At 46.0% G+C, this 15,640-nt stretch overlaps 2 protein-coding genes across 2 annotated transcripts in view; one reads left to right on the forward strand and one right to left on the reverse strand.

The window, feature by feature from the left end:
* Positions 1 to 611: 611 nt before the first annotated feature.
* On the reverse strand, positions 612 to 11,601 carry LOC139646348 (uncharacterized bromodomain-containing protein 10). Its single transcript, XM_071522362.1, has 9 exons — positions 10,858 to 11,601; positions 10,142 to 10,342; positions 8,401 to 10,004; positions 8,075 to 8,133; positions 7,781 to 7,870; positions 7,526 to 7,641; positions 7,040 to 7,236; positions 3,340 to 5,409; positions 612 to 2,695 (listed from the first exon to the last, which is right to left on the reverse strand). The coding sequence occupies exons 1-9, from the start codon at positions 11,580 to 11,582 to the stop codon at positions 612 to 614; spliced, it is 7,146 nt and encodes a 2,381-aa protein (XP_071378463.1). The 5' UTR covers positions 11,583 to 11,601.
* Positions 11,602 to 14,710: 3,109 nt separating this feature from the next.
* The window catches only part of LOC139646337 (E3 ubiquitin-protein ligase UHRF2-like), a 31,902-nt gene continuing 30,972 nt past the window's right edge, over positions 14,711 to 15,640 (forward strand). Inside the window, 1 exon segment of the mRNA XM_071522348.1 lies at positions 14,711 to 14,875. Within this exon segment, the coding sequence (XP_071378449.1) occupies positions 14,723 to 14,875 (153 nt within the window). The 5' untranslated portion in view covers positions 14,711 to 14,722.

Consider the following 15,640-nt stretch of genomic DNA (forward strand, 5'->3'; position numbering starts at 1 on the left):
ACAAATTGATCTATTAGTTTATATTTCTAAAATGTAAAATGTAGTTTTCAAACAGTTACTGGTTGAAAAAAGGACAATGTTACAGAATCTGGACAGTTGTATTGTTCAAACTGACAGATAAAGTAGAGCAAGTTGTTGTACCAATCAATACAATTCCAATAAATATTTCTTGAAGCAGTATCTAATAGCATTGAAAAGTATTACAAAAACTTTCAGCTGAAATCCATTTTATCTACCATCCCATTCTACTGATTTCTTACATTTCTTATTACTGGCCATGACGTTAAAAAAAATAAAATACAAATCAAGAGTCCGCAACATTCATCTGAGGGCAACCCCAATAGTTTTCACTTCAGAAAACCATCACAGTATACATTTCCAGTCTGCTATGTTTGATTGAGCATACAGTTTACCTACAATATGACCTAACCATAGGGTTTAACCTACCATAGCTTTGACAAATTTAAGTTACGAGTCAAACTACAGCTGAAAAGCAGTTTCTTGACTAACCCCAAGAGCACTAGAAGCAATGGTTACAAGCCCTGACAAAACTAAGCAGCTGAAATATCAGTGGTGTCTGACCAAGTCATCACATTAGCTGGCTCATGGTCTCAGTTCATTGGTTCACTTGTGTCTGCCTGTGAAGGCTGTAAAGAGGAATTATTTGTGTGGGCGGTGGGCAATGCTCCAGTGGAACTGCTAGGGGAGACCACCAGTGTTGCCACTGGTCTGGGGCAGGTTGTCGGGTTGACTGGGCACTGAACTGTGTTCAAAACAGCACCATCCGGACTAACAAGTAGCTTGGATGCTACATTGGTATGCTTACCTGAGGCAGAGGTCTGCAGAGAGGGCTTTCCCAGTGCTTGATTGGTCAGAACAACAGGTTGGTGGAAGGTCTCGTTTGTCTTCAGTGCTCTGATTGGTTGAGCTGGAGTCATTATTACAGTGCTGCTAGATGGAGGCGTGGTTGCCACAGGAGATGCTTGGAAGCTGTTAACAGCGCCTCCAATAGGTGGAACCGTAGCAACGGGCAGCGTCTGCATCCTGGACACCATGCTTACAATTGGTGGGACAGCCACTGTTGGCAATACTTGTGTCCGTGTGCCACCAAGTACTGGTTGCATGACTGCTGCGACCTGTTTGATTGATGTGTTGCTTAGTCCTGTGTGCAGTGAAGCCTGCAGTGTAGTGGAAGGTGCTGGGATCCTAAGTGCTGTCTGCTGGGGCTGTATGCCTGGGCCCAGGGCGGCCACTGATACAACTTGCTGGGCAGGGGGAGTGAAATGCAAACCTGTTGTGCCTGCGAACACAGCTGACGGCTGGGCTATGGCTGAGGGGAGAGGGGCTAGAGCTGGCATGACCGGGCTGGGCAGGGCAACAGCAGATGTGGTGGGTAAAACAGGTGAGGATGAAGGAGGTGTTGAGAACCTGGCCAAGGGAAGAGCTAGGGCGGGTGAGAGGGTGGATGTACCAGGTGAACACTGGGCTCGCGTAGGTGTGCCAGCAGGTAACCTTGCTGAAGTTGGTGCTGAGCCAAGGGCTGGTGTACCAGTTATCACTGGTGAAACTAGGGCCGGTGTGCTACCTAACCTAGGTGGGGCCGAGACCAGGGTGGGTGTACCTGAAACAGGTGATGCAACATTACCAGCTTGGGGAGCTGGTAACCGTGGCAGAGCCGACACTACATTTGTTGTACTAGGTAACAATGGTGAGCCCAGGGCAGGTGTTCCTGCTAGCTGGGCGGGCGTGACATTGGGAGTAGTTGCTAGTACAGGTGAAACAACAGCAGGTGTGCATGCTACAACAGGAGAACTTATGGATGGCACACCAGGCAGCCTGGCTGGGGGTGATCGGGGTAACGCTGGTGCTCGGGGGGCTACAGTAGCTGGGCTGGCCCCTGGAGGGAGTGCTGCTGCTGCAGTGGTGGTAGCACTGGTACTAGGCACTTGTGGTGCAGGGCTGGAGATGATGAGGACATGGCTGCCTGGGCCCAAACCCTGGGGAGGGACCACAAAGCGTGTGTTGTTGAGGAGGATCTGTGTGCCAGCAGCAAGGGGTGTGGTGGTGTTAATGACTATCCTCTGCTGGATTGTGCCGGTACCAGAGGAGGTAAATGGGGTTGTGGTGGTTGTAGCCGAGAAAGGGTTGGTCTTACCAGCGACACTAGCAGGCTTTACCAAGGAGGCGGGTGTTCGAGTGTTAATGGGAGCAAGTTGGGAGGAAGATATGACTGGGGGGGCTTCAGTGCCAGTGCCACTTAGGAAATTTGGGGACTGGTGGACCAGGGTGGGCATGGTGGTTTGTGCTGGGCTACTCTGTGCAGTAGTAGTGACTTGAGCGGGAGGGTGGCTGGAAAGTAGGCCTCTGGTTAGACCGAGGTCTTTCCTGATGATGCATCCTACCGGCGGAGTGACAGCAGTAGATGTGGATGTGGGAGAGCCTGGCTGAGTGATCATGCTGAAGGAGGAGATACCCTGGAGGTTAGAACTGGTGGTCAGCGGAGAGGGAGAGGCAAGCTGGGCAGGACTGCTACTGACCATAGTAGAACTCTTGACCAGGACCAGTCCAGTGGATGTGGCTGCTAAAGGGCCCATCTCAGAGACAGACACTGGTGTGCTTTTAGTAGGAGAATGTGACAGGGCACCAATGGTCTGTCCAAGGCTCGTCGTCCGCCCTGACAATTGGATTTGAACACCTGCAGACACACAAGATGGAGATGTTTATTTGTGTGTCAATCCTCAACAACAGCAAGCATAATAAGAAGTCAATTTAATGTCATAGATTAAAGCTACAATATGCAACTTTATCTTGAGACAGGAGTATATCATGCCCTTCTCCCCCTCAGTTGGTCAAGTTCCCGCACCAACACTTGTCACTCATCTTGATGAGCCATCTACCTGAAACAGCATCTAGCCTGACACTGAGGGAACCGCCGTCTGTAAAGCCACCACAGGCGTTGAAGGAGACAACAAATGCAGGGAATTGGCAATTAAAGAACAGTAATGATATTCACCTGTTTTTCAACAGTTATATTCTTCCTCACGTTTAGCCTTGTTTCACCAAGTCCACCACTGGCCACGCCCACAGCAAATTGTATACACCCAAAAGTGTCCCAAACATAATTGAAAAGGCAATTTCAGGCGGGGGGATTTACGCATGTACACAATGTGTAACACACAGACTGATAAGGTATGATATCCTATTTATTTAATCTTATTTAAATGTCAAAAAGTTGCATATTGTAACTATCTGCTCATTTCTCAATCCACATTTAAAAGTACCAGTCACAGCATAAGTAGTGAGGAACACAGCTAAATGGGGAAAAACAAACCAACCCACCTGAGGGCAGGGTGATATTCTTGACCTTGGACAATGCTTCTGAGTTTATAGTGCCAACAGATTGGCCAAGGTTTAAGCCTATCTTCAACGCTTCACTTGATAATGATGTGGCCAGTGGTTGTCCACTAGCCGCTGTTGCTAGCGCCTGCTTTGGAATGCTTCCTGTGGAGGTGGTGGTGGATGATGCCGCTGTGGGCTGGCTGATGAACATGACTCTTGAACCAGTTAGTGATGTTGCGGAAGAGGAAGTGACTTTTGGTACAGCTGCATTTGTGGAGGAGGAGGAAGAAGAAGGAGTGACCAGGATGAATTTAGTAACTTGGGACCTCTCATCTGTACTGGCCCGTTTCACACCAGGCTTGCTGATAAACTGTGCCTGTGTGGGAACTTGGGGAACACCAGAACCACCCAGTGACGGGACAATCACAGTGCTTTTTACCAGTGAATGAGAACCAGCAATGGTATTCTGTGTTGCTTGTCCTATCTTTGTTGCTACTGTAGATCCAGCTGACATGTTGTAGCCTTGACTTAAGGTTACGGTAGTGCCTGCAGTCTGGCCTCCTAGGCCTGCAAAGGGAATGCTGCCAGTGACTGCAGTGAGCTTGGGAGCTGTGACAGTTGAAGGGGACTTTAATACTGAAGGGGTCTGTTTCTGAGGCTGGGTTGCTGAGATACTTGTCGCTGTTGGGATTGTGCAAGAAGAAGTCTGAGAGGGAGCAGAAGGAGAAAGAGGAGGGGAAGTCTTGGACACTAGAAAGGCTTTGAACTGAGGCGAGATGGTAATGACTGGATTGGTGGGCAAAGAACCAAGTGCATTCTGGTCCGAGGATGTCTGGACTTTGACTATGCCCGTGTTGCCTCCTCTAGTTGTGACGAGAATGGATTGGGAGTCACGGATACACACAGTTTTCAGTTCCTGCTTAGGGTCTGTAGGCTTAACAGGATCGGTAGAAACTGCACTGGTAGGAGTTGTGATGGGCAAGTGGTTTGGCATGACACTCTGTGGAGTGCTAGCTCTGGGACTGCAGGCTTGTGCCCCCTTGAAGCCTGCTGTGTTTAGGGGTCCCTGCTGCAGACGAGGGGAAACGGAGGGAGATGGGGTCCTCACCGTCCTGGCATCATTTAAGGGAGCCACCTGCTGAACAGGGATTCTGTTATCTGGAATGGTAAACCCAGGCACATTGGTGGACATACATAAGGGCCCAGCCACTTTAGAAACAGGGGATTGGATGCCCTTAGACTGTTGTTGTTGATTGTGGGAACACACCTTTTCTTCAGTTTTCTGAATGAGAAGGTTAGAAGGCAGAATCACTACTTGCTGCATGATCTTCTCTCCCGTGTTCTGGTCCACAATGGGCTGAACAGAGATCTTCACTGGGCTGCTGCTGTCTTTCCTTAGGAGGTGACCCAGCCCCTCAGGTACCTTATACACCACTTGGACTGGATTTTTTGGTACTGTCTGAGTCGGTTTGGCCTGTGGGGGTTTAGGAAGAGCTGCTGTCATTGTGGCTATTACTGGCTGTTTAAGTGCTTGTGCCTGTTGTGGTCCTTGTGTCTGCATTTGTTGAGAGTTCTGAGATTTAGATGGAGAACTTTGTGCTTTTGAAGGTTTTGTGGTGGCCACAGCAGAGCTAGGCAGGGAGACTACCCGCCCTTTGCTCTGCCTAACAACACTGCTGACCCCCAGGTAGTCAGCAGGCCGTTTCATTAAGGTCACTTTGTTTCCCACACTCTTAGCCAGCAGGGTGGGGATGGGCGTGTAGCCCTTAGGTAGTCCGATGGTAGGGTGGAGGATGATGGGTCTGGGTCCGGGTCCCAGTGAAGCCTGGGCTGACACCGCTGTTGCCCATGCTGAGTTTGACTCCCTGGATTGGTTTGTTCGGTCTAGTTCAGATTTAGACTCTGGTCCAGAGTCAGGAGTAGAAGTAATGCTGTTACAGCCTGTCTGGCCTCTTGGCAACAGACTGAGGTCCTCGTCTGTGCTGCCCAGAGGGTGTTTTAGGTGGTTGGGGGTAAGGTAGGTCACCATGCTGCCTCCAGCAGACTCAGCCAAAAACTGCCTGTTGCTTGCTGTGAAAATATTGAACACAGATGTTAGGATGCACCGATCAATCGGCCAATAGACATTCTAAATAGGTCATCTACCAGGTCACAGTTTAGGCCTCCAATTCATTTTTTTTGCTTGTGCCATTAGTTGAATACCAGCTTTTTATTTTTTAAATAGAGAATGGACCCATACGTTCTTTAAGTAACCTTGCTGTTTTTGATTTCAGAGAAATGTTGCCATTTCTTTTTGGTCCTTTCCGAACAGAGCATTTTGAGAGTGTTTCATTATTGCTTTAATTTGCTATTTTCATTTATAAATAAACTGACAGCTCACATACTATATATTCATTTCTGACACTGTTTTATGTATTTCATAGCCTATATGATTAGAAACAGTTTAATGTATAGAACAGAAGGCATCACCTATCAGAGATGTGGACTGGAGTCATTGTGACTCGGACTGGAGTCACTGTTTTGATGACTTGCAACTTGACTTGACAGAAAATAAATGACTTGAGACTCGACTCGGAAGTTAAAGACTCGTGACTTCACTTGAGACGTGATGACGCGAATGACTTGTTTGTGTTCATTTTATGTTTTCAGTTTAAATATTAAATATAAAATATTAAAATGTTCAACGTTGTCAATGTTCACATTACAAGTGTCTGTAGTGTGTAACGTTACCCGGTATGCATTTCTTTCAACGAGAAGCACTAGTTAGTCGTTACACCCTCCCGCTCTAGACTATTTCGTATTTCTGGTGGTTACACACACACACAGTATGATCAGATCTTTATACGGTCTATGGATCAGATCAGATCATCATCATCATGGCGGCCACAACTGTGCCAAGAGTCATCACTTTCAGATTCAAAAATTTCACATGTGAAGGAAAAAGGCGAACTGCTGAATGCAAGACCTGCTCATCAAAGAAAGTAAGATTTCTGACAGCCAGACTACAACATCAAACTTTGTTCGTCATTTGAAGACTCATTTGGATCGGTAAGTGTCTGTGAGGGCTGATGTTAGCTAACGTTAGCCAGATACAATCTGTTCTCTCACAACTCCGTAGCTTGCCAACTTTAAAAAAAAGAAAGAAAAAAAAGTGACTTGACTTGGGACTTGACTTGCCTTAACTAAGGACTTGACATAACCTGTGACTTGACTTGCCCAAGAAAAAATGACTTGGGACTTGCTTGAGACTTGGACCAAATGACTTGAGTCACATGTCTGTCACCTATGCTGCTTCAATGAAAACATTTTCCATGCAATACCAGTGGAAAGAGGTGACAAAACAAATCAGTCGTCAAGCACACACTAACATGTAATAACAATTTTTGGTTACAAACTATGATTTACTTACAAATGGTGAGGCCATCATCATTCAGCCATAAGACCAATCTGTTACACACAGTGCTATATTGAAATTTCACTATGTTTGCTTGCTGTGCACTTTTAAATAATGTGCCATTGTTGATAGAAAGTCCAGCTAAAATGCATAATTTCAGCTGGTGAATGGATTGGAGATTGGCTGATCATACTGTTACAAAATCAGTAATCTAATTTAATCAAACTGATGACGTTTGAAAACCTGATTGAAAAAAAAGTGATTAGATGAATGGGTATGAGTGGCTGAGTAACTGAATTAGATTACCTCCTGACCAAAGGCCTCTGGGGACGGCATGCTCTGGATCTTCCTCTTCAGCCCTGCTATAGTGATCCAGGAGTGAACACATCTCCTTTCCTACACTGTCTTCATCGTCTGACGATGATGAAACACACTCCTCACGTACAAAGTTATTGTAGTCTGGATGCTTCTTGAAATCGTCAAATTCTTTCTTCAAACGGAGTCTGAGGTAGAGGGGAAGAAGAAGAAATAGAGGAGGTAAAGATTTCTAGTCCAGTAATAATAATACAAAGTGTTCTAAAATCAAAGTAGCAGTACAATCATAATAGCAAAATCTTTCTTTGCAAAATTCTGCAAAATTCTGCTTTGTGCTAAATTTGTGCTGCTAGCTACAATGAGTCCTGCTCAGCTGTGCCAAAACAGTACAAGACTAAGTAATATCATCATAACAGTACAATTTTTGATATAAGATAATAATATAGGCGTCATCTCATAATTTCAAATGAGCGGTACCTGTTCCTTTGGTAGGCCTTGACAAGTTTGGGCTCCCAGGGCGAGAGCTCGTTCAGTAGTCTGATTAGAGTGATGTGCAGATCCTTCACTGCTTCTCTCTTGAAGTACCACCGGCCCTGTCAGTTCAAAAATACAAAGAATTGCTCAGTCAGGTCACTGACATTAAAATGTGAGGAACCCACTGATTTCAACTGTGGCTCTGTGGGAAGTATGGGTGAATCAGCTTGAATGCACAGAACTGTAATCGCCACTAACCGATCTTTTTTTGGTGCTCTCCAGGTCATCAAGCTCATCCTCTGTCTTACTGATCAGCTCCCGCAACTCCTCAAGACTGGTGCATACCAACTACAGGAGAAAACACAGAGTAAGAAAAACAGAGATGAAAAAAGATGGACAGAAAAAAGGAAGAAGGAGCAAAAGAGGGCAAGAGACATATTACAAGACGCATCAGAAAATTAGACTTTACAAGAATGACATTTACAAATACAGCAACCAATAAATTACCTGCTGAAGAAGTAAGGGATTATATTGCACCATAAGTGTGAGTACCTTAAATGATGGCTCAACTTGGGGTTCTTTTATTTTCTTTGAAGATTCAAGCTTTTTTCCTGTCAAGAAGACAATGGAAGTCTATATTTTGTTTTGATTAGACCTTTTACATGTTCACCAAGGAGATATTGATCGAACCAACAAATTGTTAATCATAATAAATATAATAATAATAATGATGAAGTAAATAATTTGAAGAATATAGTGAAATTTGTAGGGAACTATACCATACTGCATTTTGCCAATGAATCAACATTTACTTACATCTTAAGTGTACTGCCAGTAGAACTGAAGTGGCCAGGGTAGAACTGAAAGCTTTTTCTCACCTGTCTTGTTTTTTTTCCTCTTGTCTTTTCTCTTGATTGTGGTGGCAACTCTCTGCACGGCAGACTTGGCAGCCTGGGCCTGGCACAGCCTCGTCCTGTCCGCATGCCGCAGCTGCCTCTGCTCCCCTTTCACCCCCAGCAGCTGCTCCCTCTCCCGCTTTTTCTTACGCCTTTTTTTTTTAGTCCGGATTCTGTCGTTCACCCTTTCTTCACTCGAATTTTGAGTGCTCTCAGATGACAACTGTGTTGCTAGCCCCGATGTGCCACAGCAGCAGTCGTGTTGTTCAGGTTTAACGTTACCAGTGTTGCTTCTAGAACATTCTAAACAGGAAGACACTTGGTGCCCCTGGCTGGGACTTCCTCCCTCCATTTTGACCTCTGCCACTCTGGCTGGTGAGGCCGGGTTCTTGGAGCGAGCCGGCGACCTGCCTGTGTAGCTGTGCTCTCCCACACTCAGACAGGGCTCCTGGGTCTCTGCCTTAATGGTGCGCCCTGGGGCCAATGACAAGCCCTGCTCCTGCTTTAATGCGAGTCTCTTAGACTGGTGCTCCAACTCTGCTGTCTCTTCCTTCAAATTCGTTTTCACACCACTTCCTCTGAGAGAGAAGGAGTTAGTGCGAATTTTCAAGTTGGATTTAGAGTCTTCACTGGAGTCACCTTCATCAGAGGATCCTGAATCAGACTCCTCCTCCTTCAGTGACCATGAGTTAAACCCCTCATTCTCCTCCCTATCCCCATTTTCCCTATTAAAAACCCTGTGTTTCTCTGCTCTCTCCTTCCCACAGTCTTCAGACTCCCCCCGTTTCCATGGAGACTCCATAACACTTTTCTCCCTCTCATCCTTCATCCCATCCGACTCCTCACCCTCTGTCCCTGCCTCTGTTTCAATCCTCTTCACCCAGACAGGGGGGAAGGGGAAATCGGGGGGCATGCTGGGGCTCTGGCAGTAGATCCTTAAGTCTGCCCCACAAAAATGTGGAAAGTGTATATAGGCATTCTCCATGCTGTCATAGCCCAAAATGGACTCCCTACACTCATGTATGGGCTGGGCCAGCACAGCATCCTGCACATCCTTCTGAGTCTCATACACATTGTCACACAGCCCCTTCAGAAGCCACACTCGCTGGTAGAAGGGCAACAGGTGGAAGGGAGTCTCCTCCAATGGACTCACCTCCCCTAGGATGCTGAAGAACTGGTGGCAGAGCCCCAGCTGTTCGGCCCGGCCTGGCTGATCATGTGAGGCACCGACAGCCCGATACCAGCCCAGGACCCGCTGCCTGAGCTCCAACTCCCAGCGGCAGTAGGGCAGGGCCGGCCGGCGGTGCAGAGTGGCCCTCCTCTGGGGCGGGGAGAGTAGAGAGGACATGATCTTGGAGAGGAAGAGGTTGCAGCGGGGCATCAGCAGACAGCGCTCCAGCTCAAAAAAGATGATCTCTGGGAGGTTGAGGGTGGTCTGAGCCAGGCAGAGGAAGTGCCCGATGGCAGGGAGTTCCCACAGGGTGTCCACAGTGTGGGAGGCGGCCTGTGACAGCAAGCTCTGTTCCCACTCTTCCACCTCCTTGGCTGACATCTCCTCTGCCTCCTTCTTCTCCAGCTCACGCTGCCTGGAAATCCAGAGAACAGATGTTGATGGTGGACGTATTTGCATTTTACAGCAAAGTTTAACACATTTCTTGTAATATATCAGCATGCGACAGAACTATGGCAGCAACTTTTAATCCTCTCTCACATATTCACCCACCTCTTCTCCTCCTTGGCTCTCTGCTGCTCTTCCAGCCGGAGGGTCTGGACCATGACGGATTCATGCCCACCAACAGTGATGGTAGCCAGGCTACGAGGTGCCAGCCTCCTTCTGGTGGAGGTCCCCCCTGAACCCCGTTCCTCCTCTGCACCAAAACGACCTTTAGAGGTCACGGCCAAGGTTGTCTTCTCTCGCAGGGTCCTAGTTAGATAGATGGAGAAGAAAGAATTGTAGTATGAGTAAAATTGCTTCATAGGAGCTGTTGAGGTTGTAAAAAGAAAACATTATGTCCACACCATTCACACAATCAGTTAGCAAAACAGCCATTCAAAATGCATACATAAATAAATGTGATTATTTTAAATTATTGTAAGACTTTCATGGAAATCAGTACATTTTTGATCAATAAATATGATCAATATTTTTGAAATAGGGTGACTGTGTCATCATAATGTGCTACTGACCAGAACCACATTCTCCCATTAAAATATTTGTAATGTAATAAAAATACTGGCATTGAGGTAATTATATTCCATTTTAATAAGTGTATTTTATAAATGAGTCTGAAGCTTCCTTTGCTGTAAGTGCATTTGTTGCCAGGCAATATTAACTTAAAACAAATGAAACAACGTTTGGGCTCTGGTGATTTCAGTGGCATAACTGTTAAACCAGTCAGCGCTGGGCTTTGTTCTGAGGTGTGATAAAGTGTAGTTCACCTGGACAGCAATGTAAGCTTCTGCTCCAGCATGATTTCCAGCTTCTGGGCCTGTTTGGAGATCCAGTGGTCCACCCCGTGGTAGCGATAGCAGTTCTCCAACATCAGCCTGAAGTCTGCAACAAACTCTGTGATGGTTTCATACTCCTGGCTGACAAACTTCTCCTCCATCCGCCGCAGGCACATGGACTGTCTGAGCTGAGCCTGGCCCCAACCCCGGACCCCTCCGATACCATGCTGGGCCTCCAGGTGGCCGATGGGATGCAGGAATGGGCTGGTGATCCCTTTGTGCTTGTCCAGGAGAAAGCCAGTGAATATCCTATAAGCTTGCTGGACCTCATAGTTCATATCTTCCTCAAAGCTAGTGCTGTTGGTGGAGATGCAGACCTCGGGCAGAGAGAGGTCGCTGTTGGAAAATTCTGACATGCCGTCATTGCTCAGTGCAAGGTGGTCACCGACAGCAATAACATCTCCACTGTCGCCGACACAGTGTGATGCTACCATAGTCTCGACCTCGCAGGTGCCGTTACTGAGCCCTTCTTCAGTTATGACCAGGTCTGTGCCTTCAGTGCTGCTGCTGTGCCATTTGGAGTCTGAGGAGGACATGATGAGAACATTGGGCTGCTGGGGCCCTGGGCCTGGCTCTGCCACAGTCAGGTCCTGGTTGTGGAACAGCTGGTGACTACAAACTGCTGTGGATTGGTCTGTCATATCCCCCTGATCCATGGTGCTGACACCAGGTGCAGGCACCTGAGGGGGGTAACAGGTGTCACCTATTGTGAACTTTCATGTTACAATCAGTACTCCTGCAGACAGTTTGAGGAAAGGGAGAAACTACTACCCAAACACAAAAACAGTCCCGACTGAGCACGTAGTTATTTATACTCTAACAGATCTTATTTACTGCAATGAGGTGTTAAAGATCCAACATTACAGCAAGGTAGGTAGATTAGATTAGGTAGCCAAGTTTTCTGCTAGCTTAGTTCCTAATGTCATGACAGCTACCATATCGATGAAGCTCAGTCACACGATAGACTACTAGAATGTTTTACCTCATGCGGTTGTGTCCAGATTACTATCTTACTTACTTTCCCCACCTAATCATAACGAACTTTTCTTTCCCCACGAATCATTGGCTAGCTAGCTTGAAGTTAGCTAATATTAGCAAGCTAGCTAACGGTAGTTACAGACACCATAAAGTCTAGAAAGTTTCTTCTTTTTGCTCATATCGCGATCTAGAATGCACCCATTTATCACTTCCCTTCTCCTGAGCACGTGTAAAAATAAGGCCATAACAAACTGACCAGAGGGAGAGCTAGGTTGGTTAAACAACATACCTCGGCGTTTTCAGTGCGGCTCCAGACACGCACCACGCAAGATAGCTTTTAGCAAGCTTAGCTACCACGGCAGCTTGCTAGCTGGGTTAGCTTGCTATTGTTTCCCAACTGAGGCCTGTAATTGCTGCGTTCGCTGTCCATTAGTAAAAATGTTGTAGTAATTAAATATTTGGGAGAGAAAAGTTATGCAGGCGTCTCATCTCGCCACTGCACAGAGTGATGCCAGTGACAGCAAGTTGGCTAAAGAAACGTTAGCCAAAATAGCTGATTGTCCGACAACAGATTTCAGCTCATCATCACTGGCCGTCTGGCTAACCAGTTAGCCTTAGCTAGTTGACAGCTACTTTACAACAAGTAAACATTGCTATTGTCACTTTTGAGACAAAACTGCGCCGTGTGACACATATTTTCCGAGCACTGTGGGGTTTACAAATAGACAGTAGCCGACTACTCTAGCTTGCTTGAAGAATACTTGGAACGTTATCCACTTCCACCCTGCGTGAGCCCGATGCAAATGTGCGCAAACTGACGTAGTCGCGTGTCACAGAAAGATTGTATTTTGGTTTCATAACGCTGTCACTTTACACACAGCACTAATGGTAGCACTGTCTTAAACCTACAGTGGTTTGTGGCACATTGTCAGTGTCACTTCAAAAGGAGCATCTGGAATGAGACAGATGTCACGCAATTTAAAATCTTTGCAGACTACATCGATGCTGCTGTGCACAACAGTGAGGCAACATTAGACGATTTAATCGCCCATTCATAACTTGTGCGCTAAATGACATCTATCAACGAGTTAAGGCGATGCTTCTGTCCCATGTGGCGTGTGAACGGAATACACGCCTGTCCCACTTTTAGCCACTAGATGTCGCTAGTCACTAATGTAACAGATATGACATGAGTACATGGGTAGGGAATATTGTGGTTGGCCTTCTTGTGTGATTTGGGTAGTAGACCTATGTACTGTATAGGTGGAGGGCGATGGTGGTTCAGGGATTGGAGATGTTTACCATCTGTTAAGATAATAAGTCTTTAATCAGTTGCATCAGACTAATATATGAAAATATAGAGTCCTCAAGAAAATATAAAACATGTGGCACGCTTAATGATAACCGTCAAATATTTTAAATCACATTGCCCCTGTCCTGTTGTTAAAGACAGAGCAGTGAAAACATCTACACATGTGGAGAGCGAATTAATTTTTTATTCTCTAACACTGATGGTTACAGAGTTGCCAATGGCACGTCGAGGATGTCTCCAGCTGGGACAAATGTTAATTAAGCAATAAGCCACGGGAGGCCTGTACTTTACAGTGATTTTAGCGCAGCTAAGAGGCATTGTCAGGCACGACGCAAAGGGATTTTTCTTTTTGATACATAATGATGAAATAATTATTCCGCCAAATTTTCCTTGGACAGTAGCTAATGGGGTTTTCAGTGAACTACTACTGTGGATACAGGTGTGCGTTTATCGGGTATTTTACAACGGTTTTGAACACAACTCAATCAGACCTGAGGTCAGGAAGTATCTGTTATGCAATTTCCAGTATGACACTTTTGTTATGTTAATGAGGCGGTTGGTGCTCACTGACTTCAACTCATAAATCGCCCCGGTTTTGATGTAGGCTAGTACTACATTGGGCACTGCACATGGATGACATTAATCAACCATTGACTATTGTGAATTTGAAAACATTTTAAAGTTATCACTATTCATTACGTTGTTACCACCACGATAACAATGTGATATAGCATCTAATGAAATATTTTTTCCTGATCGAAACACTGTAATAAACTCGCAATGAGGTATTAAAGTTGTAGATTAGACTACAAGATGAATGAGGATTGTGTGGCTGTTTCCTCTCATTGGAAGTGATGCACCTGCTGCCAACTGAAGTGAAGAACCTGATAAAGGCGCAACAGTTTCCTCTATTGTTTGGGCAGAAAAAAACGACGTGTCTATTATAGTCTATTAATAGTTAGTCTCTTGTGATACCATACCAGATATACACAATAAGGTCATTATAAACTCACTATTGAGTACCACAGACCCGCAATAAGTCCCTATAGGAATATTGTAGTAGGCTATTATATAACATTTCATCCAGGAAACGTGGGAGGGAAAAAAGCAAAACAATAACCACACTGTAACATTAATAGCCTACAATGTCATTACACACTTATTGCGCGAGTTGAGGCATACACTAAGCAGTCTTGCCCCCAACGTGTTTTCAGATCCACTGCTATGATACAATTCGGTTCGTCTTTTTGCACGCGCTAAAAGGAGAACTGTGCCTTTAATTGCAAATTGTACTCGCTTAAATGTTATTTCGCGAGATTTGCTTGGCGCCGCGACCCCATGTGAGACACCTCCTGCGTGAACCATTCTACCCCTGCAGAGGAAAACGCAATGGAGCACTGAACATTTTTCAGCTTTATCTCCCTTCCCCCCCCCAAAAACAACCTCGTGTTTGTTTCAGAATACATTTTCTGTTATTTATTTCGGACGGAACAGGGCGGTGCAACGATGTGGATTCAGATTCGTACTATAGACGGGAAGGAGACGCGAACCATTGAGGATCTTTCTAGATTGACTAAAATTGAGTCTCTACGGTTGAAAATACAGGAGATCTTCAATGTAAACCCAGAGCAGCAGCGGCTATTCTATCGGGGGAAGCAGGTAAAAAAGCTATTTTGTGTCATCGGGTCGTGCAACAGTCGGTTTTAATGCTTTGCAGGATTTGGTGCTGGAGTGCCCAGTGGTCTGCTAGCCGTTTCGGACCCGAGCTTCCTGTTTTGATAGGAATTCGCCAATAGTTCTTGCGCAAGAACGTTAGCCCGGGGACGCCGTGTGCCAGTCCCCCCCCAAAAAACGACGATATTGCACGGATGTGTCGGCGGGCGATACATGTTACAGTGTTGCAGCTGAGTAGACCCGCATGCAACAATGTCTGAAAGTCGTAGACATGTTTGTTTACATTGCCGAGAGAACAGAACATCGCCCTCTATGTCAGAACGCAGCCGCTATTTCCACATATGAAGCAGCCGATGCACACAACCCTGCATTTCGTGAGATTGCTCATCGATGTGTGTTTCTCTAATTAATTTAACGACAGCCTATTTTGCATGGTAGCCCGTGTTGTTGTGCAGCTCACATAATGCATTGCTGAAGGCCTTTTTTTTTTTTTTTTTTTTTTTTTTAAAACGTGTCGCACACATGGCTGTAAAGCACCGTAATCCCTTTCGTGAGCCATCATGTCTGTGCATGTGTTTTGTTGTGATGATGTTAATGATAATTTGAGGGAGGAGGAGACGCGTGGCTCCACGTGCCCTGCCATCTAAGCAGCAAGTGGAGTTCTGTTTACACCCGCGCGCTGCTGCCCTCTCGTCTCTATTGTACAGTGTGCAGAGGGCTATCTACTGTAATCTACTGTAAGATGCCTAC

This window comes from Centroberyx affinis, unplaced genomic scaffold, assembly GCF_046629955.1.
Source record: "Centroberyx affinis isolate AG114_WGS23_722 - 3 ecotype Tasmania unplaced genomic scaffold, CSIRO-AGI_Caff_v1 ptg000977l_1, whole genome shotgun sequence".
NCBI classification, from domain to species: Eukaryota; Metazoa; Chordata; class Actinopteri; order Beryciformes; family Berycidae; genus Centroberyx; species Centroberyx affinis.

Bases quoted from the DNA above. Each gene is read 5' to 3' on its own strand.
- LOC139646348 (XM_071522362.1), bottom strand. From the start codon at position 11,582: ATGGATCAGGGGGATATGACAGACCAATCCACAGCAGTTTGTAGTCAC. The intron at 7,871-8,074 runs GTACTCACACTT...TTTCTCCTGTAG, and splicing joins AAGTTGAGCCATCATTTAAG to TTGGTATGCACCAGTCTTGA. The intron at 7,642-7,780 runs GTTAGTGGCGAT...TTGAACTGACAG, and splicing joins AGAGCACCAAAAAAAGATCG to GGCCGGTGGTACTTCAAGAG.